The sequence below is a fragment of the Eucalyptus grandis genome, chromosome 3 (genome assembly GCF_016545825.1).
Source record: "Eucalyptus grandis isolate ANBG69807.140 chromosome 3, ASM1654582v1, whole genome shotgun sequence".
In the NCBI taxonomy this organism is placed as follows: Eukaryota; Viridiplantae; Streptophyta; class Magnoliopsida; order Myrtales; family Myrtaceae; genus Eucalyptus; species Eucalyptus grandis.
This window is the reverse complement of record NC_052614.1, coordinates 32,383,383-32,409,233: the sequence shown is the minus strand read 5'-3', so window position 1 is coordinate 32,409,233 and position 25,851 is coordinate 32,383,383. Positions and strand designations below refer to the sequence as shown.

General features: G+C 41.0%; 1 protein-coding gene, 3 long non-coding RNA genes and 1 pseudogene across 12 annotated transcripts in view; 2 read left to right on the top strand and 3 right to left on the bottom strand.

Moving 5' to 3' along the window:
• Positions 1 to 189: 189 nt before the first annotated feature.
• Positions 190 to 2,136, top strand: LOC104437223. Its single transcript, XR_005549577.1, has 4 exons — positions 190 to 248; positions 404 to 516; positions 1,552 to 1,644; positions 1,819 to 2,136. It is a non-coding gene; the product is annotated as an uncharacterized LOC104437223 (long non-coding RNA).
• Positions 2,137 to 3,010: 874 nt separating this feature from the next.
• On the bottom strand, positions 3,011 to 3,674 carry LOC104437222. Its single transcript, XR_001985794.2, has 2 exons — positions 3,625 to 3,674; positions 3,011 to 3,496 (listed from the first exon to the last, which is right to left on the bottom strand). It is a non-coding gene; the product is annotated as an uncharacterized LOC104437222 (long non-coding RNA).
• A 3,371-nt stretch (positions 3,675 to 7,045) lies between these two features.
• LOC104451588 lies at positions 7,046 to 9,717 on the top strand (annotated as a pseudogene).
• Positions 9,718 to 10,565: 848 nt separating this feature from the next.
• The window catches only part of LOC104446618 (transcription factor bHLH121), a 50,959-nt gene continuing 35,673 nt past the window's right edge, over positions 10,566 to 25,851 (bottom strand). Inside the window, exons 1-7 of one of the 9 annotated variants that reach the window (XR_005549572.1) lie at positions 17,344 to 17,475; positions 17,137 to 17,186; positions 16,551 to 16,639; positions 14,581 to 15,906; positions 12,786 to 12,953; positions 12,233 to 12,466; positions 11,752 to 12,137 (exon numbers count right to left, since the gene is read on the bottom strand). Coding sequence is in view for 2 of the 9 variants with exons in the window: in XM_039308973.1 (XP_039164907.1) it covers positions 10,751 to 10,984; positions 11,066 to 11,533 (702 nt within the window). In the remaining 7 variants the exon portion in view is untranslated. The other 8 variants (XR_005549571.1, XR_005549570.1, XR_005549575.1 and 5 more) reach the window with 8 other exon arrangements.
• LOC120291505 lies at positions 24,459 to 24,955 on the bottom strand. The gene is made up of 3 exons (XR_005549580.1): positions 24,878 to 24,955; positions 24,689 to 24,781; positions 24,459 to 24,570 (listed from the first exon to the last, which is right to left on the bottom strand). It is a non-coding gene; the product is annotated as an uncharacterized LOC120291505 (long non-coding RNA).

The window sequence follows — 25,851 nt, the reverse complement described above, 5'->3', positions numbered from 1 at the left end:
ATGACTAGCCCGTATTTTATTATTTTATAAAATTCTGAAGCCTTTTAATGACCAGAATTTTTGGTGCTTATTCTGTAGAGAAACTGGGATTTTTTCCCCAAAGCACGGATATAGTTTATTGATGTTGGGAGCGGCACTTTGGGCTTGCTGGTTTGCCTTTACATTGTGTGATTTTTCTCCACCGCAGCTTGTTGATTCATTTGTCCTTGTAAGCTCTTTCCTTCCCAATGGTGGTCCAACTTTTTCCGGTAATCGCTCTTGATCATATGTGTTTGCGATTCAGTACCCTGTTAGTAAGAGCAATGAATTTTTCTGGATGAAGAATATCTTTCTTGTATTAGGGTGAAAAATATGCATGCATTTAATGAAGTGCATGTTGGTTGTCGCATTGCTGTCCATGCAGATGTTTAGACAGCTGGAGTTGCAAAGGAAGCTTTGGAAGGGCATTGCATATATGACGGGGGGTTTTGCAAACTCCATATCTCGTATTCGCGCCATACAGATCTTAGCATAAAGGTAATTACATCTGCTGCCCCCTGGTATTACGTTTATCTCAGCAAGTTGTGACTATCCTACACCGTGGATGTACACTTCCTTGCTTTTGATACAAAAGGAAAAACTCCCTCTCCTAGTTGAATTTTGAAAGATGCCACTTCCAATTGACCATTTGATCAAGAGCGATTACCATTCAAAGAGTCACTAGTATGTCAATCACATGTTTTTAGTTTTCACTTAAAAACAGTTAAAGTGAAATCTGTTCCTCGTAGAAGGGCAAATGACGTGAAATATGTATAAACCTGATGAATAAGGGATGGCATTATTCTATTTCGCCAGTATAAGCTGTTTCACTTTGAGAAAAGTGGTGAAACATTCATTGATGTCTCTGGCAACAAGAACTTTCATTGGCTGTTGACTTCAAATATGCCACACGTTCAAGGTTCTGCTCATCTCCTTGGATCTCGTGTTACCATTTTCAACGTGACCGTATATAAGTCACACCCATTTGCGGTTGTGTTTTTCGTGTCATCATTCAGGAATCTCGAACTCTCTTGTTTCCCTTGCTTTGAAAGATAAACTTAGGTGCTAGCATGATTTAAACTTGGTCCCTTTAACATGAGGCATTTTGTGTAATTTGTTCTTATATCATGAATTGGTGGGAATTTGAAAACTGAAGCAAGTGTTGTGAGCGCTTCCTTTTGTGAGAATGTACTAATGTTATTTTAAGATAAAATAGTACGGAAGCCTGGTCATTTTCGTTTAGGGAGTTCTAGAATCTGTTGTTTATTCATCTGTTATTCATTGATTATTCTGTGGGGGAGGTTATGATTTATTAGCTTGGTGAATTGTTATGACTGGTTGGAAATAATTGTCTTAGTATTTTGTGCTGCATTTTAGTTTCTATGTTAGATATATACGGCGTGTCATAATAATTTTGTCTTGTCTTTGAATATATGCGAACATTAATTTGCTGATATTGTTCTCTTACATTTTACTTTCGAAGAAAGTAGGTGGGAGATTGTTAATTGACTGATATGCTAACTATTTTTCCAGGTTAACAATGATCGGAGCAGAGACTACACAATCCCCAACACCCTGATGATGAATCCTCAACCTTCAATTCTAGGGCAGCAACCGGCTTTAGCTGTTGGTGCTTCTCCTTATCATGCTATACTACTAATTTCATAAACTAAATATAGTTGTCTCTACGCTAGACTATCTAGAGCTACATGTTAGTAATTTCAGCGTAATTAGAGATTGTTTCCTCTTTTCTTTCATTTGATGACTGATCTGATGTTAAAAAAAAAAAAAAAATTGCAGATAAGCAACTTTGCTAGCATGTGGTTCATTCTCCTTTTCGTCTCAATTTTCGCAACCGGGTATTCTTGAGCTCCGTTGGAGTGGTTTCAGCATTGAGGATTCGTGGAGGAATGAGCAATTCTGGGTCATCGGTGGTACATCTGCTCACCTTTTTGCTGTGTTCCAAGGGCTTCTTAAAGTGCTTGCTGGCATTGATACCAACTTCAGTCACTTCGAAAGTAGCCGATGAGGAAGGAGACTTTGCTGAGCTTTGTGTTCAAATGACATCGCTTCTCATTCCTCCGACCACAGTTTTTATCGTGAACATCATTGGCATTGTAGCAGTGTCATATGCGATTAACAAAGTGGGTATCGATCATGGGGTCCACAAGTTGGCCCGAACCATTGATTCGTCATTTTGTTATTTATTGTGCAGTATTTTATTGTTTGATCACAAGAATGTAACACTTTCGAACTTAATTCAGCACTTAAAAGGTCGAATATAGAACAAGTTCATTGGTCAAGCTTAAGTCGATGCCTTTATTAATGTTCCCACAATTATCTTGTAAATTATGGCTTTATTAATGTTCCCACAATTCTCTTGTAAATTGTCAAATGTGTCTCTTATCAATGCAAGGCTCTACGGAAAGCATTTCCCGCACGTCAATTAATTCTCTCTCACACTACTAATAATTGAAACGTGATGTTGTGTTCTTTGTATATTGTCAAATTCAAACTCGACGGATGAATTATTGCCACTTTTCGATTTCATACTAAGTAGCAATCCCTTGGACTCGCAGGTTTTCCAAGATTAGTAGGGCAGCAAGAGCTTTGCCTTGCAAGGTAACTAGCCACAGTTTGGATCAAAAATAAAATCAACATCTAACAAGATCATTTAATACAAAGCTTTGTTCTGTCAAAGAAAGCTGAAGGTACTCAAACGTAAAATTGAAATAGCAAACTCCAAACATAAAACTGTTATTCATTCAAATCGACAATCCAAGTAAGCAAAAAGCTTTCCCTATGTTAGGTACTCCAAGAGATTTATGCACACAAAGTAGCCCCTGTGAAAAACATTGCATCTCAATCAGCATGTTATTGGACAAATTGGCCATCTTTCTTGGTACGACTCTTGCCAACTCATCTTCTCATGAAACGCAATACTCACATTATCAAAACATGCCAGTACCTTCTTCAGAAACACATTGAACCACAAAAGAAAAGTAAACCCCTCAAATATCTTTGCGAGTGCATGTAGAACCAACCTTGGTAACAAGAACTTCCTTGAAGAATTCTTTTGAAGAAATCGTATGAGCAAAAGAAAAAAACATAAACTAAACCATTCAATCACAGTATACATCTGACCAAAATAAAAAAATCGTAGTATGCAAAATAGTGATCTTTATCCACTCTTTCTATAGATGACCCATAGCAAAAGACCTCGCATTTCTTCTTGTCAAATATGTGGTTATGCCTCTTCATCATCCTCAACCATAATCCTCTTGCATGCTTCGTAGCACATGAACATCAGGTAGGGAAAACCTTAATGACAATAAGATTCTTCTTCTTGCACATTAATAAGTCCATAACTCTTTAAAACCTGTCCACATCCATATAAGAAGTCATCGACTTCCCTCAGCAGCTCTTTTAACATGACCAGAAACAGGGGCGTCCACCAATTTTAGATCTTTTCCTTCACCTGCAATATGACACATGCAGCACGAAATTTAGAATAAGAATGCTAGCAAATAAACCCTTTAGTTTATCGAATAAAACTTTTAGTTTTCTGTTTTCAACAACAAAAGTGAAACTTTTAGACCCTATTACCCCACATGCTCATTAACATGTAATGCAGCTGCATGTAGATTGTACAAAAAGGCAAGAAACCAGCCAGACCATCGGTTGAAATGTGCCCCGTACTGTGCCATTGGAGTGACGAGACCTCTCTAGGGCACTTTGAGGTCTCACAAGAAACCCGCCAGACCATCCAATGCACGCTGAACTGTAGCTCTATGTCCATATTCCCGCCTTGACCAACTCCACTACCTCATTAGGGTGCATCAACAAATGAGCCTCTATTATTTGATCCTTATTGAAAAAGATTTCAATTTCGAAATGCTGGTAAAGGAGATATTTGTGCTCAAATATTTGTAGGTGATTCTTCCACCTTTCCTATATATCCCAGTTGGCAAGTCATCACAAGTACATCCGAAATATATAAAACCGCTTGATTGTAGCTTGGATTTGAGAGACTTCTTCACTTGTCAACTTCTTTGCACACGCAACCTCTTGATCCTTCCCCGTAGAAATTTTACTTCATATGGAGCAGTTACTAGGCGATCTCCATTCAATATCTCACCAAGAGTGTCCTGTTTCTCGTCCAAATAATCTTCATTCCTATCATCCTCATCATCAAAGAGCCCAACAGGGCCATAAATTTCTTCCTCTTTCATGCGCTGGATCCCGAACTCAGATGGGTAAACAGCCATGGAAAAAGTTGGACCACCATTGGGAAGGAAAGAGCTTACAAGGACAAATGAATCAACAACTCAGTGGAGAAAATCACACAATGTAAAGGCAAACCAGCAAGCCCAAAGTGCCGCTCCCAACATCAATAAACTATATCCGTGCTTTGGGGAAAAAATCCCAGCTTGCTACAGAATAAGCACCAAAAATTCTGGTCATTAAAAGGCTTCAGAATTTTATAAAATAATAAAATACGGGCTAGTCATACAAGTGCGAGAGAGAGAGATAAATGCATGCGGTTCGAACATGTTGGTCAATCTTACTTCATCTCTTTATCACACCGGTTTTCAGAATGTTCTTCCTAAACCATCTTGACTATGTAGTTCTTATCGGGAAAAGGAAAAAGAAAAAAAGAACAATCGAAGATGTAGGGGCAAGTGACACAATAGATGGAGTCATTTGGCACCTCGATGTTGACTCGTCACATCCTGGGATAATATAGATCACTTTTTGGGCTCATTATCAACTAAAAAGGTCAACCCATTATCCCTCACCGCCTCGGCCTGAATCTAGACCATCAACCGCAATTACAACTCCGTCAAGGAAGGCCCTTATCAAAATTAAACCAGCCACCTCGCATCCAGCAATCACTAAACGCTATCATAACGATGTTTTCATGATTTCAATTAACAAGTCAATGACAGGCCAACAGGCTTAGAGCAAGACATAGCCTCGCATATCATGTCCTACGAGAGATGCCTTATTCAAATTAAAAGTCTAAGCGACCCTCGGCATGTCCTGGCTGAATAATATTAGAAACAAAGAGAACTCATGAGACATAGTAAAACAAAAAAGAAAACAAACCTCTTGTCTAAAGGAATTTATCAATTCTTCTGAATATTCTTGCATCGAGAATACCTTCACTGCCACATCCTGCAATTGGATTAAATACAGAGAAAGTTAAAATCCGACCAAAAAAAAAAAAAAAAATCATCATCAGGAGATCACATAGGTCTATACCATAAGCATCGCAAACACACGGAAACAAATATGACCAAATGATCTCAGAGGCAATAAAAATCTACACTGCATGACAATAATCAATTGAGACTGGATGCATTTGCCGTGCATCTCAAAGAAAGTTATTGGGGAATATACATATAAACATCAATATGGAAGAACAACAGATCTGGCTTTTCAAGGACTATCCATGATTTGCAACAATAGCACTCATTTTAGAGCCTTTTCGGAGTATGTCCTACTGGCATGATGAATAGCCAAACCCAAGATTAAAGAAAAACTACAGGCGAAAAGCATACTACTAATGACATTTCAGGCATCGCTGAACTCCTATAAAATCCCTTCCGTCACCCCGTCGTACAGAGAGAAAGAGAGAAAAGAGAAAGCGAGGAATTACCTTGACAAGCCGGTGCCGGATCTGGAGCTAGAGGGGCGCGGTGGTTCGCGGTCCCGCGGTGGTTCGCCGTCGAAGAGAGGGAGGGCAGACAGAGACGCGAGTAGAGAGAAAGAGTAAGGACGGACGAGTTGGGGCCGAACCGGAGCCGAGGTGCGGCGCGGTGGTTCGCCGGTCGGAAAGAGGGAGGGAGAGAGAGAGGAAGGTCGCACGCCGGTCGGTCGAAAAGAGGGTGGTCGCACGCCGGAAGGCGAGAGAGAGAGGGGGAGGTCGCACGCCGGTCGGTTGCTGCGGTCGTCTCGCCGGTATCCTCCTGGTTCGCCGGTTGCTCGCGGTGCTTCGGCGGTCGGAATGGAAAGCGAGGCAGAGAGAGAGGGAGTTCGTCGGGAGAGAGAGCGAGGGTAGAGAGAGAGGCGCAAAGAAAGAACCCGCGACCGTAAACCCTACAAGACGGAAATTTTCAAAATGAGCGCCTGAAATTGTGGGTCCCACGAGGACACGTGTCGCGCTGCGAGCGCCTTCTTGTTTGCCACGTTGATACATAAGACGTACCCAATATTTTCTCGAGAGTAAATGGGGTACCCTAATAGTGCCACGCAATCCGTGCTCCGAACCATTCGAGCGTGACACCCGGACAAGTGTCGGTCCACGTCGTCCACTTCTCCGTTTCAAACCAACGGCGCGGAAGTTCTCCTCTCCTCTCTCGAGCATAAGCCCTCCGACGCTCTCTCTCCTCTGCAGATCGTCTCTCTCCTCTCTCTCCTCTCTCTCTCCGTCCCCTCCGCCTCTGCCGGTTGCTTCCATCGTCCCCCACCGACGCCGACGCCGACGCCGACGCCGACGCCGACGCCGCCGACGCTCCTCGCCTCCCTCTCGCGACCTCCGCTCTCTCTCTCTCTCCCCCTCCGCGAAGTCGTGCCTCTCTTCCAGCGAAACGCGACGCCGACGGCCCTCCGCCTCCGCCTCCGCCGGTTGCCTCCGTCGCCCTCGACTCCGACGCGGACGCCGCCTCCGCCTCCTCCCCGGACCCGACCCCGACGCCGACGCTCCTTCGCCTCTCTTCAGCAAACCCCGACGCCCCTCCGCCGGTTGCCTCCGTCGGCGTCGGAGTCCGTCGGCCCGACTCCGACGCCGACGCCTCCGCCTACGCGCCCCGACGCGTACGCCGACACCAACGCCGACGCCGGCCGACGCCCCTTCGCCTCCCCCTCTCGCGACCTCCGCTCCGCTCTCTCCCTCTTTCCTCTGCGGAGCGCCCAACCCCAACGCCGACGAACCCCTGCTCGCGTTTTGGCCTCCCTCTCCGTGAGCGAAGGTCGCTCGCTCGCTCTTTCTCTTTTCCTCCGCGAAGCGCCCACTGCTCCCGAACGCGGACGCCGCCAACATCGTCGCCTTCCCAAGCCCCACCGATAGGCATCCCATTGGCGACTCCCGTACGTCCCAAGGTTCGTTTTCTTTTTTTTTTTTTTTGGATTCTACTTGGTAGAATTCGGTGCCATGTTAATACTCTTATGGCTTTTCTTCTGGGATATTTGGGGTTGTGTGGATAAAAGCGGTTAGTGCATGATACTAGAAGAGCACCGACTCGGCGATGTAGTGACAGAAAATGCTCGACAAATTGATATCTATGTATGTGTTCTCATTTAAGTTTTTCTCTATGCATGCCATCCTTTCTATCTGATTCTGGAATTAAACTTTTTATATCAGGATGTTCGTGAATTCTGTGAAGAGACTTCGAATTAAGAGGACTTCTGAGGCTAATGGACTTGGTACTGAATTACAGAGTCAATTTTCTGAGACTTGATCATGTACATGGTTTTGTATGATCATGATATTTAAAGCATTGTTGAGGATGAGTGCTAACCTTAAGCTGGGTAGCTCTGAAGCTACCCAGGTCCCTGTAGAGCATGGTTGCGAACTTTTTGAGTGAACGGTGTGTATAGCTTGCCCATTATACAGTTGTGGAAATGAAAAGACTGGATAAATGGAGCATTTTGAAAATCATGGTTGCTCCTCTTGGTGTCCCTTTTCTTTATCTTTTGTTGAGGTGACACTACCCTTTCCCAACTTTTGTCACTGCCAGTTAAATCAAACTTTGGAATGTCCTATGTATGTTGTGTGTACATATATTCTCGCAACTTATTTCTTGTTGATATGTGAGAGAGATGGACACTATTCTTTCTTGTGGATTGTTTATTGGTTCTCCATATTCTCTGCGAAGAAATGAGATTTCATATTAAGAGTCTTTCTGATCAAGCCCACTTGAATTGCTTATCAAACTGGAATTTTGGATGGCATGAGATTTGGCATGTAAAAGGCCGCAAGTCTAGTATTGAGGTTGAAAACTGAGGTTTTCATTTTCTTTGGAACTGAGGATTTTCTGTTTCCTCTTAACATTGATCTTTAATCATTGCTGCAACTTTCAGCATATCCATGGGTCAGAGAAGGAGGAAATGCATCAGATATCCCTATTGATATATCAGTTTTGAACAATATGAGACAATTTGTGAAGTACGGTCGACTAAAACAATTTGCTTTACAAAACTGCTCTGTAAGATTTGTTCAAGGAGGAAAGGATATTATATCATGTCAATGTCTAACAAATATTGCTTGCAGGCACTAGCAAGCACACTCGATGAAGAGGAACTTGCTGACCTCAAGGATCAATTTGCTGCAATTGATGTAGATAAAAATGGTTCTATTAGTCTTGAAGAAATGAAAGAGGTATCCATTTCTTTCTCATTCCACATTCACTCTGATGAATATTTTAATTACATCATGATCATGAGTGTTGTATGCATGCAGGCCCTTGCTCAGGATCTTCCCTGGAAGATGAAGGAACCACGTGTCTTAGAGATTCTTCAAGCGGTAACTTTTATCTTTACCTTTGTTATGGCCTTGTTTTCTCCTTGTGTATTAGCAATTGAGATTTGTTTTTCTGGTGGGTTTTGTGGAATACCATTTCTGTCAGTTTCACTTTCTTCTTTTATTGTTTTGGTGATTCTCTTTTGTTCATATTCGATGCTTGAAGCTTCCATTTAGTTCTTGCTTCATGTTTCATCATTTTGAAAACTTGCTTGTGTTGTTAGCCAAGAAATGTTGGACTGATTTTTTCGTTCATAAGATGAGCTACTGCCAAGCTTATAGATTTTGCACAAACATGAGTCCTGAATGGTGCATAAGAATCTCTTTTATTTTTCCTTCATGTAGATCGATAGCAACACGGATGAGCTAAGTGGATTTTACTGAGTTTGTTGCAGCTACTCTTCATGTGCATCGAATGGAGGAACATGACCCAGAGAAGTGGCAGCTGCGGTCACAGGCCGCTTTTTGAAAAATTTGACATTGATCGTGATGGTTATATAACCCCAGAAGAACTTCGACTGGTAATTTTGACTATCTTCATTTATTCATCCCTTCCACATTCATTTGCCCTCTAGTTCTCATTTGTCACTATGGGTATGGGTAGAGTGAAAATTAAATTACGTAGACAGGGCTAAATGTATTTGTTTTAATTTGTAACTGAATTTTGACCCTGTCTCTTGGGAGCTTGAAGTTTGTTTCTTGCAAAATTCCCAAAAGTTGGGATAAGTCGTCTGTCTTTTTGCATATTGGGCACAAACTAGTAGCATAGCTACTTTCTGTTGCAGCTTCACATAAAGAAACTGTTCAGCTTGTGACCTTGATAATTTGGTTATTGTCTCATCTGAAAATACTAGCCGAATGTATTGCCTCTTGTTGTATATTCTGCACAAAGTAGTGGCGCAGGCTTTTTATGTTGCTTGGTACAAAGAAATGGTTAAGCATGTTAACGTGTAACCTTGACATGATGCTCCCATGCCCTTTTCAGCAGACAGGTTTGAAAGGCTCCCTCAGTCCTCTGCTAGAGGAAGCCGACGTCGTCAACAAAGATGGGAAAATAAGTTTATCGGAGTTCAGAAGGCTGTTAAGAACTGCAAGCATGGGCTCTCAAAACTTGCCGAGCCCATCTGGTTATTGGAATTTGAGGAAGATATAGATCCATTCTGGAGCTTTTGGGTGTTAAAAGAGGAGGGAGCACGAGACAGGTTACGTATTTTGGTTACTCAAGATAAACCGAGCCAACCATGATGACTGCCTCTGTACTCCGCTCCATTGCCAATGGAAATCTCTGTACAAAAGTTAGTATCAAGGGATTTTGCATGGCACCCCAAGTTAGCCGAGAAGTGCTTGAGGATGAAGGTTTGGAGAGATTGCTAGCTGTGGTCGTTTACTTGGTGAGAGGGAAGGGCTATACGGGCGTACGTCTTCTAATGAGTGCGGGATGTGTAGCTGCGAGTGTATATTTAACGCCCTCGAATTTGGGGGCCTGTTCTATTACAGAATGGGCAATGCTTTTTTACTTGTAAGGCCTTCTCTATTCCCAATTTTTTTGGCATCGCAAATGAATTAAGTGTAAACATTTTTCAGTCTCTCTCAGAGATGGGCAATGCACCTGCTTTTTCTGTGAAGTATTTAGAGATGTATGCTGAGCAGCCATTAACGAAAATAAATTGATCATATTATTTAGGGTGACGCTTCTTGGTTTCAAGAGCCATTCATCATCATCATCGCGTTGAATCATGGCCAATAGAATAGCGAATGTAGGAGGTGATGCGCAGAACATAAAGAATTCGCCTTTTTCTGCTCCGGTCAATGATGTTGGGAATACCCAAAAGCGTAAGCTAGCTCGCATCTCCATCGGTACACTGATTCGTTACCTCTTGACGACAGCATCTCTGGAGACTTTTTTATCTAATAACCACCAGGGCATCACAAATACACGATGCGAATGACTCATGCTTCCTGTACAACCAGGCTTATGCCTCATGGCAGGTCAAAAGTCGCAAGATAGTTTGGATGCAAAATCTGAGCTCCAATCAATTATGTCATGGTTGCTGGAGCTAAACCCTTAAAAAAGTAATGAATGTGCCCTTCATTGTTCAAGTTTCAGGCATATGCTCTGAAATCTGTATAAACTAAAAAAATTCCCTGTAAGTTAAGCAAACGCAACATAATATACAACTGACCAGCCTCGGTTAACTAGGGTACAAACTACGAAAGGACTAGAAAATGAGTTAGGCCTGTAAAAGGAAAGAAAATTGTGGCATTAAGATTTTCTGGACTTAACTCTTCATCTACTGGACTTTGGGTTGTCACTAACACTATTGGAGGAACTATCTGGAAAAGCCTGAGATGAGGAAAGCTTGCTTGACGAGCTCCCATCAGTAAAATACTAATCTCCTTCCTCTGGGTCTGCTTGCCCTTCTTTTCTCCGGACGTCAAGTCCTGCATAATATATACTGTTATGCATATTGTGCCAATTTACAGAGTAGATCTAGCTCTGGTTCAGAATATAAAAAAAAAAACCTGCTGTGATGATGTTCCAGGCATCTTAAGTTCAAGGTCTGTTGCCATGCCATTTGAATCTTCGTCTTGCTCTGCAATGCTGCCCCTTTGATGATCTGAAGACCTGCTTTTGGAGTCTTTTTTATTTGACACGTGAGAACTGGAAGCATATTGGGTTGACTGCTGTTCAAATGTGGGATTGGCAGGCATTGAATTTGGGATAAAGGTAGAACACGGAGCGGGAATAGCACTTGCATTCTGATTTCCAAAGAAAGGGAAAGGCTGAAGTTGTGAGTGCATGGGTATTGGACCTGGAGTGACGGGTATTGGAACTGGATATGAGTAGGCTGGACCCATGACGACGGATGGATCCATGGCAGCCCAAGGGTACATAACCCTCATCCTTTGCTGGTACTGGACATTAAGATTTTCAACTTCAGATTTTAAAGATGATTTCTCTTCTGTGAGCTCATTCTTCTCCTGCATCAGCTGGTTGTGATGCAAAGTTACTATTAGCATCAATGCAAACAATGGACATTAGAACCTCAGGATACTGGATGAAGATAAAATCACCTCACGAGATTCTTCAATAAGAGCTGTACATTCAGCTTTCAATTTGTTAACTTCCGCGGTTAAATCCTTCAGCACCTGGATTGTGTCCGTAAGAATAGTTGCCTTGTCATTCTTAGGTCAATCAGGATCTGTAGTTCATATAGGAAAGGCAAAGCAGTTGTTCAAAAGTCTAGCATGAACAAAAGGCAGCTCTAATTACAGCGAAACGGCGCATGCTAAATAATATAACCACAGCATTTATGTCCCTGCAGTAGCAAACCAATGCAATGATTTTGTATAATGCCTCCTTCCCAAATACCCTTTGATGAGACTTCGATTTTGTTTCTCCATGGTTCATCTGGATCAGATTAAGAAGCCATGGGTGGAACATCTTTTAGCCTCTGAGAGAAGAAGGTTTGTTTTTGAACATCTTCTGGCTAACCGTGTTCAGCATCGCTCTCGACTACTGGCATGAAGCCATTTTCCAGTCCATGACCGTTTTCATCATGGCCTTGAATTCATCATAACTGATTCGACCATCCTGGAATACATCCATCACAGAATGAGCACTCTATTTCGTATATGAACAAGATATACACAGATTCCAAATTGCAGGTTGTTCTGGTTATGTATTACCTTATCTAGATCAGCATCGAAAATGATGTCTTCAATAAATTTTTCATTGTTCGGACCAAGATTGTCATCTATCAAAGCTTCTTTCAACTCATCGAATTCAATATATCCGCTTCAATTCTTGTCAAAGAATTCAAAAGCTCGAGTAAGGTGGTCATCGTTGCCAATCCTTCTCAAGTGGACTGACATAGTCACAAACTCCTTCAAGTTCAGTGTTCCGCTTCCATCTTCATCAGCCTGTTCTCATATAAAATGGAGTTCTATTTTTAAATGCTAATACAAGAAACCGTGACTCATCAAATTATTAGAAACCCACTTGATTTTACAAGAAGTTCTATCAATTATGTGAAATGGTGACACAACCTCATGATCAAATCTTTGACTAACTGATGAAAAATATATTTCTGTATTATGTAATCCATCCTTAATCTTCCAAATGCCTTGCAATTTAAGCAAAATCATGCACTTCACAGCATACAATGCATCAACATGGAAGAAGAAAACATAAACCATGTCCAAAACAAAATGTGCTAAGCTGTTGAATAGGTGATCTTACTGCATCCATCAGCATCTGCACATCAGGATCAGCAACTTGCTGTCCATATTTGTGCAGGCCATGTTTCAACTCTTCAAATGTCAGATCTCCATTTTTATTGGTGTCCATCACGTCAAACAGCTCTTTCATATGATCCACTTGCTCATCAGGCAAATTGTCTACTACTACCTACATTAACAATGTGGGAAACACAATTCGAGTTTAACTTTGCACTAAGAGCAGCAATGAAATCAACAAGGCAATGTTCAAGGACTCACTCTGAGAACTTTCTTCTTGAACTTATTCATCAAAGAGAATTGCTTTATCCTCATCCGGACATTTTGTCCTAGTGAAACGTTGGGAGCCATGTCCACATTCTGTATCCACATATGCTCGCACGAATCAATTAAAAATACAACCTTAAAACTATTTGTCGCAAGGACCACCTTACCAGCACCTTTCGGCGTGGGTTCATATATCTTTGCCTCAAGATCTGTAGGCAAATTAGCATATATCGGCATATAATGAGTTCGGCAATTTGGAGCCAAAACCCCTTACCTATGCGTCAAAAGCTATTCCGCTGCTTTAATTTCCTCTTGAGCGACACTTGCTGTTTAGTGATGCAAGAGCAGACATCTTAAGTCAAAAACACTAACCCTTTCCAGTACATCAAAAGCTTTCTTCCTTAGCACAGCATCCAATGTGCACATGATGACGTTCTCAATCCCCTAGATTTTGCACTTTAATGATAAGAAGAATATAGAAAATGAAATGGCATAAAATCAACATCTTTCACTATAATAGCTGCAAGGCAGCAAAATGGCTAGGAACAAATGATGAGAAATCTAGTATTCAATAGATACTATGTGATGCTGCAATTGTATCGCTGCATATTTAATAAGCCACATCAATTAAGACTAAAACAATATTAAAATAAACCACATAGACAACTACCTCAAATTTTCAACAAGTAAAAAGTTTGTGCCAGGCTAATGAAAAAAACTGTCAAAAATTGAGTCACCTTTAGTGCATTTTACCCTAGGCTTAAAAATGCGAAAGTCTGAATAGAGAAGCAGTTGGAAGAAAATATGTCTTACAAAGAGGCAAAGGACAAAAAAATTGATGAGATTACACACATTTTAAAGGAAAGATGTAACAAGTGAAAAGTGAGAGCCATTTGTTCATGTGCTTGACGAAAAGTTAACAAGCAATTTGACTAATTCCCTTTACGGCAAAACCAAAAAGAGAATGAGAAAACAAGAAAATGGACACTAAAGTCAGATACAAAGCATGAGCAGAGGAGCAGAAAACGCTTATCAATAAAAGAAATGCAACCATTTAATTCAATTCCAGGGTGTTCATGAATCTAGATACACCCACCAACTATTCCAAGAGATCTCAAGTAATATCTGCTTTCCCCATGTGTTTAGTTCATCGAAAGAGTCACATTAGTTCAGTGTCTACTCTTCCTATAATTTTTCTTGACAAACAGCATCTAAGATTAACTAGCTTTCAACAAACAGAAATGCCGTGACTCCCAACTTGTCCAACTTCAACAAGATCAAAATTTTCAGCAAAACCCACTTTCTTGCTCGTTCCCCACCAACGCTCATAGCTCATGCGAACCCGCTTTCATTCAAAAATCATACCGTTCGCCATATACGGGACGTGGGGTCGACCACTCCCGCGTTAATCTCTCACAATTCAGGTGAAACCTCACGGCCCGATTCCTTTCTTTTACTTGTAACATCCCCATGACTTCCTGAAACCAAACGACGAGGGAAAAAACGAAAGCAGAGAAGGGATGACGACATACCGAGAGAGGACAAAGGAGGCGGTTCGGTGTTGGGGTGATTATTGTGGGCACATTTCTTCTCACCTGGAAGTCTGCAATGACGGAACAGGCGATTGCCCCCCCGGAAAATCTTGAAACCCCCCAGACACAAGCGATTCAACAGCTCGGTGGACCGAAGCAGCGAGATTACGTCGGGCTTCGACTTGACGGGTCGGCCTAAGATCATGTATCCAGAAGTGGGCTCATCTTCGAATTTGCCAAGAACGGAAAAACCGGACAAGGGTAGAGAGAGAGAGAGCCGCAGTTTCACTTCTCGCGTTGCTGCGCTTAGAATCAGAAGCAATAAACCAGTGAACTTCTTATCGCAGATTTAGGTCAAGCTTTCTCCCCCAAAACAAAGATGCGAACATATGATTGCTTCTCGGTCGCGAGTCGGGGGACGGAGAGAGGCGAGCGAAATCGGCCGTCGGGAGAGAGCGCGATTTAGGAAGAAGTGCGCCGAGAGAATGGAGCCCTGAGATGATGGCAAGTCATTTGTGTGCACAATACGGTTTAACAGAGAGGTAACGATATTGATCTGTCACTTCTGTATATCCTTGGAAGATTCATCATCTTTTCATCTCCTTGCTAAGTTTCGGTGGCTTCCATATGTAGGTTGAGCTGGCCTATTTCGATCATGGGGGCATCCTGCTGTACGTCATCAGGAACTTGATTGGAGGTAGACATTGAGCGACCAGGCAGGTTCAACAGCCGGCTCTTCTCGGTGTTCCTAGCATTTCCATCCCATCCGGTCAACATGGCTGGAGTAAATCTCTATGTCGGAGAGTTCTTCCTCCAGCTGTTATGGGAATAAATTGGGGGAATAAATGGGACGATTTCTGCGTCCTTGGATGATTATCATTCTAACTCTGTGGGCGGCAGATAAATTAACATTGCAAGGTCTGCGATGGCGTTCATGATATGTGGACAAACCATTGTTGGCCTCTCATTCTGTTCAAAAAGCTTTGGGTTCGGTTTTCATCGGACAAATGATTTGGATTTTAGAAATCTGCAAGATTTTTCAACTGTGTCCCGAAATGTGATCTACTCAAGCAGTTTGCCTCTTTCTAGTGTAAGATGGTGGTGTAGAATTTCGCCTAAGAGAGGATCTCTTTCAAAGCTATAAAGACAAACGCATTTAGAGAGAGAGAGAGCATGAAATTCATTATTGAGGTGGTGGAGTCCCATATTCACGTGTACTGGCATGCTGGTTGCTGACGTGAAAGGTGGACATGAGACCCGGAAGATGGGGCCTTCACCTGAGAATTCAGACATGTTACAGCAGTAGGAATTTACGAACTTTTGGACCTGCAAACAAAGGCAGGTGCAAGATGGAGTAGTTACGGCAACAATCGGCACTGATATTTAAAATCTAGGTAATTTCAGGAAGGAAAATCAAGAGACCGATAGTTCAGTTTTACTTGGTGCTATATTTACTGAACTGAAAGTACATCTAATCAGGAAATCTTCCTTATCTGTAGCATGACCAACATACTAAATGAATGAACTTATCCAGCCAACGGTTACCCGAACCATTTCTGAACATTCCTAAATGTATAAGGACAACCTCAGCAAACTTTACACCTTCCAGACAGTAAACATATTGGACTCATTCAACCTAGAACTGAACATAACATCAGCTATAAACTGACGTAGCCTGATATCTGTCTTCATTAAATAAAGTCACATAGGTGTAAAATAGCGCAAGAGAGACCAGAAATATTTCATCCATCATGCAATTAACAGATGGTTAGACACTAGTAATGAAATTTCTATTACCTTACTAACGTCCAGGGTGAGACACTTAGAGAAACTATCACTAAATCATATATTGCTAATGATTGCTACTGCAAGGAAACACGACCATGAACCACTTCACATTGAAAATGACAGTTATACTGAAACACAGCATTTGTATCCTAATCATCTGTTCCCAGCAGAAAAAAATTTACCTTCTGCTCAGTATCTCAAACTTTGTACTCATGCACACGCAACCACTTAGTAGATGACTGTTTGTTCCCCTTAATAACAGGGCAACCACCTGACATGAATCAGAATGGCTAAGTAAATGGTGACAGAAACTAGAGAATAAATTCGATAACTCATTTACAAGATCGACATATAATTTTAGTAAAATTGTACAGACTTTGACATGCTATCATATTATGAACTCTAGGCATGACCAAGTACACATAACAGCTGAATAGAGAGCACAACTAACCATGCAAACTGGATTTATCCAGAGAACCATCAGGTTTCATACTCCAAAAAAGAAGTGCATCACCCATTTTCGGTTTAAAGGAAAGTCCTATCTGTCCGTTTCGCAGGAATATTACATACACTAATTTATTAGGAAGAAGCTGCTCATTGGTACATATCATGCTCTCTCCAGAAACGATAAAGCACATTTTTGGTGAAAGGAATGTAATCACCAATTCCAATATTAGTATTTTCATGTGCTATTCAGAATCAAAATGAGCAGGCATTCGCGTATATGACAGAATGCCTATTCAGAATCAAAACAAGACACTTTCTGACCTTGCCACATCAACATGAACAGAGTGGTCGATAACAAGATCCACTGGAACCTGCACGATGATTGACATGTTCACCATTTCAGCATGATACAATTGAGTGAATCAGAGAAAGTGTTACCTTAGGGAAGAGGAAGACTCTAGAAGGCACTCATTCTAGGGCATGCACATGTAAGGTGTCAAAAAACATGTCATCCATATAAGGAGATACCTGTTGATAGTAAAATGCAAAGAAAAGGGTATCCACAGAACAAGGGTCCCTGCCTAATCATTCCCAAAAAGCTTTTGTCTTCACGATGGGTGCTTGTACTTGAGGAAAGCTACCGACCTGTCAACAGGACGCCTCTGTAGTAGACAAACATCAGATCATTGTATGAGCATATACTAGAATTACTATTACTTTTATAAGCAAAACGTAACATAAAACTGTATAACACAGGTATATAACTACTTGCCCTGTCTGAGTCCTTTGGTTGAGGAAGATTATAAAACGCAGCCTCAAGCATTGCCTGATTGTATATCCGATCACGATGGCCTCCATGACTCAAACTTGAGGAACCAAAATTATCACCAACAGCACCAAGGTCAGAGCTACTGCTTCGCCCAATAAATCCCAGGTTTCGAGAAGGTTGAGTAGGCTGATAAGGTTGCCCAGGGGATAGGTCAGTATCTCTAAGAAGCTGAGCAGGCTCTGCAAAAGAGCCCACTAATCCAGCCTGTGGCATAAAACAGACACAAGAACCTATGTTCACACCATCTTTAGCACCAAAACTTACGCAAGCATGTAAGCATATACATTAGATGCACATAGACGTTGGTTGCGTTTAGGTGATACTGTTGAAGCATTCACAAAATGCACCAGGAGTTAGCACATGTATGAAGATCAAGAAACATCAGAAACACTTAATCAAGAGAACTAGCCAACATCAGACCAATCTTACTACAGTTAACAATCACTTAGACTCTCTACATATGAAACCATCTGATATAGTACCAAGAGGCGAGCAACAGCCAGGTAAGAATTCTCCTCAGAAAGATTTAACATTACCCTCATCACTCAGATGTTTTCCTCTATGTTTTAGGAATTCATGGTTGGCTTACTAATGTTTGCCTGGTTATAGTTCAAGCCCACTAGTCATGAACCCCTGCCACCCAATGCTAAGTCACAAGTCTGCACTTAAACTGACCAACCAGAGTCCCCACCTAATTTATCATGTCATTTCACTAATCATTCAGTTTGAAATTATACATTTATGTTATATCAGGAAGCACTTAAGTTCAAGCATAGTCAACTCGATCAGGATTCTGACTTCAGTAGCAATAAAATAAAGTGAATAACAATTTCGACCATAAAAACAAACCAACAAATCCAAAAGATTAGATGCCATTAAGAGAAAACAAAATTCTCTGATATAATTCCTGCATCATATGAATCTAAGGTCCTAAGTATTAATTCTATTACATGAGAAAAACAAAATTCTCTGATATAATACTCGCATCATATAAATCTAAGGTCCTAAGTATTGATCCTATTACACAAATTACGCCAGGAATATGTATGATTGGATCGGATCCATCTACAGCTAAATAACTAATGCTAAATAAAGTCAAGACTTTTGTGATAAGGGTCCCAGCACTCAAGCATATATTGTACTGTGTTATCAAAAAACAAAATACATTATAAGGCACTGCACCATTGATGTTAGCAATTTCACCTCGTACAGCCCAAATACCAAATTGGAACTTGGGTCCATGGCACAAGATTGTTATGAACAAGCGATTCACGGTAGTATCTTTTGAAGTATCACATGGTCAAAACTATACTACAGTTGCATAAGGTCCACTAGAAACAAGTTTTTCTGTGAAAGAAAAATCATTGTCCTATTTTAGGACTCGTGAAGCTAGAAGCATTTGAACCTCAACAGTGATGCAATAGCTTGATAGAGCACAAGCATTTCACATGGGCATTGGGAAGATAAGCAAGAAATACAGGAGGCAAGCCATCATGGGCAAAGCCATAAATTGGTGGCCAGTAGATAATCTGACAGACAACATGACTTTGATGTATTGATAAACCAGAGGCAAAACCAGTGGTCCAGCATGATAAAATAAGAAAAACCAGATGCTTGGATTAACCACTTAGCAGAGTGCAGAACCACATGGCTCAAATTAGATTGTGTATGGCTTCAGATGAGAAGTATTACTCTCTAAATAGTTGACACCAAAGCTTCACATGACTTTACATCATAAAGAAAAAGCAAACAGTATCCATTGATATTATAAGAAAAATACAAAAAGAGCATTTCTAGGAAAAAGAGAAACAGAAGATTGACAAGTAAAGCTGCTTCATCAATGTTGAAATGTATTAACTTACATCTGATGCTTGTGGGAATATCAGATCATCCTCATTCATTGTATTCTTGCCCACTCCAGACCTAACAGCAGAATCAGCACCTGAATAATCAGGTAGATTCTGCTCCCAGCTGCTCCTGAATTTTCCCCTTGCCAACTTCTGCATTATGCATGCCTGGTATCAAATAACTATGGTTTGCAATACAGGCTGATGAAAATATTTTGAAGTAAACCGCATCAACAACTGATCTTAAGATAACTCCAATTGGAGTCTAGCCTTGCTGAAGCACTCTAGCAGAACAAAGTTGAAAAAATAAAGTGGCCTCACACCCAGAGTTACTGAGATTTTTCATCAACATAAGGAAATAAAAGTTCAAATACAAACATTTGACTTTCATTGCAAAACAAAGAAAATAAAAGGTAAGAAAACATGATTTTAGAAACTCATTTATATGTTTGAAGTTTTGAAATATTTGACATTAAATAAAAGTAAAAAAGGGAGTCCCAGTGAACAAGGCTCACCACACAAACAAACAAAAGAAAGGCTGAAAACGTTAGTCCTTCCAAACAAACAAAATTACAAAAAAACAGTGGATGGTTGGAGTATTTAATAGATAAAGATAGAGAATTGCTCCATGAAGAAGAGTCCTAAGGTCTTTGTATGCACAATCAATTATTTGATGAAAAATAAAATATATAATGTAGCAATAATTTAAAGCTGTAGTACAGAAATGGGTTTACCATTTGACTATTGATGGGTTTTAAGAGTTAGATTACCTTTTGAAAAGGATGAACTAAAATTGTGAGTTTTATATAAGATGCCAGGCATATTATCAGTGTTTGGATCAAAAAATGTAACTTGGGAATCCAAAATTCCCGAGGCAAAGTATATTACATGAAGTTAATTAGGTCAAGTATCCTAATTATGCATTAAACAATAGGTATACCTGTACCGTTTGTGTAGCTTTGGGGATTCACAATTGAAGTGACAAGGCTTCATTCAATAAGTCAGGTTATGGGGAAAAAGAAAGTAAACTGAAGAAGGGCAATGAATCGCAGACTTATATGACTAACAATAATATTATATATGTATGGATAACAAAAACACAGTCGATTCCATCTACTGTTTTTTCTTGTTACGTCCTTTCAAGGAAGAAGTATTCAAAACTGTGTTAGGCTGCCTCCATGCAATCCTAGCCATTTGGAAATATTCAAATTGAGTTTCTAAATTGAATAATAAAGCTCCATGCACAACCATGCAGACCAGCAACAGTATACAGGTAGCAAGTATGAATGCTCATGACCCAATGGCTGCAAAGCAGGCCCTTCCTTCCAGAGCTAAAAGCCGAAAAAGACAAGAGGCTAAATTCCAGAAATTGGAGCCATTACATGTCTTAAATGATTCAGAAACTCTAATTCTGAGTCAAGCTGATCCCAATATTTGATGGTACTCTGTATTGTTGCAAATAAAAGCTATGTAGCAGAATCTCTTGGACCTGAAAGAGCAAAATATTGCTGACTGAACCGTTGATGGATGGAACCCAGTTGTTGTTGCAGAGCCAAGCCAGATACATTGTTAAGACCTGGCATTTGTGATCCTAGCCCTATACTGACTTGAGGAGAGATCAATGAGCTTTGAGAATTGAACTGCACAATTTTTGTAGAAAGGGTATGGAAAAAGTAATTGAACTTCAGAACAAAGCCAAAATGACCACAAAAAAATTAAAAAAAAAATTGCTACCCATATGTGGCAATTACTAAAAAATACAACACAAAGATTACAGCATATGAAATGCTTGCAAACTGTTAAGTAGAAACCATCTCATAATAACACTGTGAATACACTGATCCTGCTTCAAGTCAGGGATAGAATATACAATTGTATCTTCAATAGGCATTAATAGTGTGGAGTAGATGGACTTATTGGGGGTGGATACTAAATTCAAGTGTTGGCTCAATAGATAGTACAAAAATTGACGAGACAATTTTACTCATGACTAATAACAAGGTATCTAAATTCAAGTGTTGGCTCAATAGATAGTACAAAAATTGACAAGACAATTTTGCTCATGACTAATAACAAGGTATCTAATAAAATGCACACAGTGGGCGTGTCTGCCAAGAACTAGAGAGAGATTTGAAATCTATCACAGAGCAACTAACTTCCAGTGATAACTGAAGATTGTGTCCTAATATACTCACTATTGACGGAAGAGTATTTGATAAAGAATAGATAAAATTAATCGAGAAGGAAGAACCTGCTGCAAGGGGCTTGCTGTTGTGCAGAAAACTGCTTCTGATTTCCTCCAGCCAAGGAGGCATGCCCAAAAGATGCTGTGACCTTGTTGCTGCATTTGATGAAAACGCTGTAAAAATTTCTCCCTTTTGATCAGGGGCTATTTCAGTTCTCCCCGGGCGTGCCCCTGGTCAAATGTTGTACAGAAATTCTATGAGCAGTTATATTAAACAAGCATCAGGGAAAAGCTGGCCCACACAGTGGTAGCCTCTCTATATACAAAATGCTCAGTCGCCTACCCAATGAGGACTGCCCAACCATCTTTCTCTAATTACGTTTCTTTCCCTCTAAAAACTCTGCCAATATGCTCTCCTTTTAGAAAAAAGTACAGAGAGGATTAAGGAAAAAAATTTCTTTCCATTTTTCTTTAACTTCTGGGAAGACTTTTGCTTACCAAAGTTCTGCACGGAGAGAATAAGTCATAACCGGTCCACTTTACAGATCTCTGGTCAACGGACACCAGAGTAACAAGTTCCATCAATTGTGCTGACTACAGTGCTTTTGACTACCATACAACCATAATCAAATCATTTGTAGCTAATTATACCCCCTAATCCTCCTCCCCCCCACCCCCCACCCCACCCCCACCCCAAAAATATCATCTCAAGCAATCTTTGGCACAAGAAAAGCAACCTTTAAGGGATGCCTTTGTTTGTGAAAAATTCTCCAAGAGTGTCTTTGGTAACCACTACTGATGATTTTGAACTGTTTAGTCTGAAGAGGGCAAATTCAGAATCTAAACAAACAAATGCAAGCCATGGCATTATAAACATAAAAACAGGTGTAAATATGTTTCAAACGTGGTAGATACAGACTACATAAGATAAATGAAAGCTGAGTCCAAGATGAATTTTTGCATTACTGAGGCAAACAATCAAATACATGCCAATAGTGATGGCACTCAAAAGTGGCTATGCAGATTTCTACGCATGGTAAGACAGACAGAAAATCAGACATCAAAAGTAAGTTTTAATTTCTTGCACAGCCCCAGATCAAAGTCTTTTCACATACATGCGAAATGATATGAACCTAAGGATTCAGTTGATGCAAAATGATAGATTCCGCCGTACAATCAAATCAGAGAACTTTATGGTTGCAAATTTGGAACATGAGTTGGCAAAGCACAATCAAGAATTAAAAAATGATTCAGCACCCAATCAAGCATTGAAAGAGGTACACAATAGCATACCGACTGATTCTGGTTAAAAGAAACTCCAGGCCTCCACTCCATGCCAGTAACTATAGGAGGTGAAAAATCCTGCCAGCCATAGATGAACCCTCAGCACCACTACCAGTATCAACAAATCCAGTTACTTCATTAGCCTTCACCCCTGAGGTAAGAAGATTCTATTGTCAAGGGGACACTAGAGACTGGATTGTTCCACTACTTCAAGTCTTTGCTCAGCTTCTAAAATATTCTCTTTGCTATGTCTGAAGTAGAAGGGGCCAAAATATTGGTTCCGCTTCACCTGAAAGCATGTCGGCTGAAGGTATACTAGATGACAATTGACTGGATAGAGCACCCCCAGCCATTCCACTCAAAATCCCAGCCTCATTAAGGGAGGTAGATGGTTGGCGACCTGGGAAGTTCACATTTTCTTCCTCCTTGCCAGAAGTAGAAAAATTTAAAGTAGATGAATTGGCAGAACCTTCATTTTCCAGGACACTACAAACTTGAGTAGGACCAGGAATAACTGTTGAAGTAGTCGACACACAGATGGGCTATGAGAAAGAATATTTGATGAAACAGAATCAGCATGAGTTCCCATAGGTGTTGAAACGGCACAAGTTATGGTACTAGTTGTGGTTGGCTGAATTGCTGCAGTAATATCTGAATTGGCATCTTTAGAGCTTGTGTCTTCCAACTTTCTCTTGGACCAAGGATCCTTCTTGATGATGAGCAGTTGTAGTAGTATCCTAAAGAAGCAATGATCAGCAGGCCACATCAAAATAAAGGTGAAGCACAGCAATTTTGAGGAAACAAGCACAACTTTAGCAGCACAATCGTGGCCTTATCATATAATCTAAGTTGAAAATAGAATAATAAATATTTACCACCAGGAAGGACCATGCTCATCGGCTGCATCAAAATAAGAGATGAAAACAGAAATGCTAAGAAATGACTGAAAAAATTAATGGATGTATGTTCATACTTAATAACATCTTGAAAAGGACATACTAGTGTCAAATGACACTACTTTATCAGCCATCCACAGTAAAAAAAAAAAATAATAATAACAATATATTGAATTCTCTTACCTGGCAAGCATTGCAGCTTCTGCTTCTATTCCTCCAACTCCCCAACCAGCAACTCCTAATCCGTCTATCATAGTTGTATGTGAATCAGTACCAACAACACTATCAGGGTAAAGCAAGCCATTTGTGTTGAAGGCCACTCTGCCAAGATATTCTAGATTAACCTGCAAATAGATTCCAGTTCAGTTTGTCAACTCAATGACACAGGCCAATATTCTGGTAAAGCAAGAAAATTGCATATTCTCAAAGGACACGGCATGTAATAGTTTCACCACGGGTATATACAGTTTTTCCACTTCTTATGCTAAAGTCATACATATGATCAGTATATAGGCACTATATGTTTACTACCTGGTGGACAATCCCCGATCCAGGCGGAACAACAAGCATATTATGAAATGCAGTTGAACCCCACTTGAAAGCAAATCTCTCCTTGTTCCGATGAAACTCAAGTTCCATATTAGCCTGGACAGCATTTTCTGACCTTGCCACATCAACCTGAACAGAGTGGTCGATAACAAGATCCACTGGAACCTGCACGATGGTTGACATGTTCACAAATGACAGTTCAACTACTTGCGCACACAAAGATAAAGTTCCTTCACCACCAACAGTAGCTGGAACGAGCGACATGCTGACATATAAAGCTCACCAGTGGGTTGATTTTATTCAGATCTCCCCCGAGGCTATTCATCGCATCACGCAAGCAAGCAAGATCAACGACAGCAGGCACCCCAGTAAAATCCTGATACAAATGACGACGCATCATCAAATATCAAACATGGCAACTCTTCAAAACCCCAATCAGCATCAATGACACACGATGCGCAGCTCCATGTACCTGCAGCAGCACTCTGGCCGGCTTAAATGGGATCTCGACTTGTCTAGGAGAAGTGTTTTCCCAGTCGATGATCTTCTCGACATCTTTGCTCTTGACCTGGAACTGCGTAGCAGTTCGAATGGCCAACTCCGGAAGAATCCTAATAGAAGTACGGCAGCCTATCTGAAGCATAAGCAACGGAGATTGAAATTGAACAGTAGATTCCGTTAGAATCCGACAAGAGTATGGCACTCTGCCACTCTTATCATAACAGAGGACCATCGAACTCAATAACTACTAAAAATGTGCTCTATCGTTTCTAGAAGGATGGCAACCTACACAAGTTGTAGGCAATCAGGTCACATTATGCATCCTTCCATGTAAAGAAAAGACACCCTTATGTCATTTAAGCAGGCTTTAATGCAGTTGCCATAAAGGAAGAGTTGCAATTTGTAATCAGGGCTTTAAGACATCAAACCTTTGAGATATTGCAATATCGGCAAGCATGTGGAGACGGGAAATAATTTACGCACAACTTAAACAAGAGAGAAACGGACTACAAGAGCGGCGAGCTGTTTAGTGATGCAAAAGCGGAGCGATCTTAAGTCAAAAACACTAACCCTTTCGGTACATCAAAAGCTTTCTTCCTTAGGCACAAAGATTCGATGTGCACATGATGACGTTCGCGATGGCGCCCATCCCCAGCTCCTCCATCGCCTTGAACGCGGCTTGGAACCAGGCTTTATCTCCTCCACGAACTCGTCGTGAACCCGGTCGGCTCATGTCCAAGGAAAAGCCCTCGCTCGGTCTTTGGTGTAGCCACGTACCTTGTCCACAGCGAGCGGAATCCTTCTCAGCCCCTCTAGCCCGCGCCTCTCCTTCTTCGCCGCGTCGTCGACCCTTGCCCAGTCTCTGAGATCTCCCTCGCAGCCGTCGGGCCAGCGACAGTGGGACAGCACCCGATCGGCGGCGGAGCACAGCGCCGCTCAGAACGA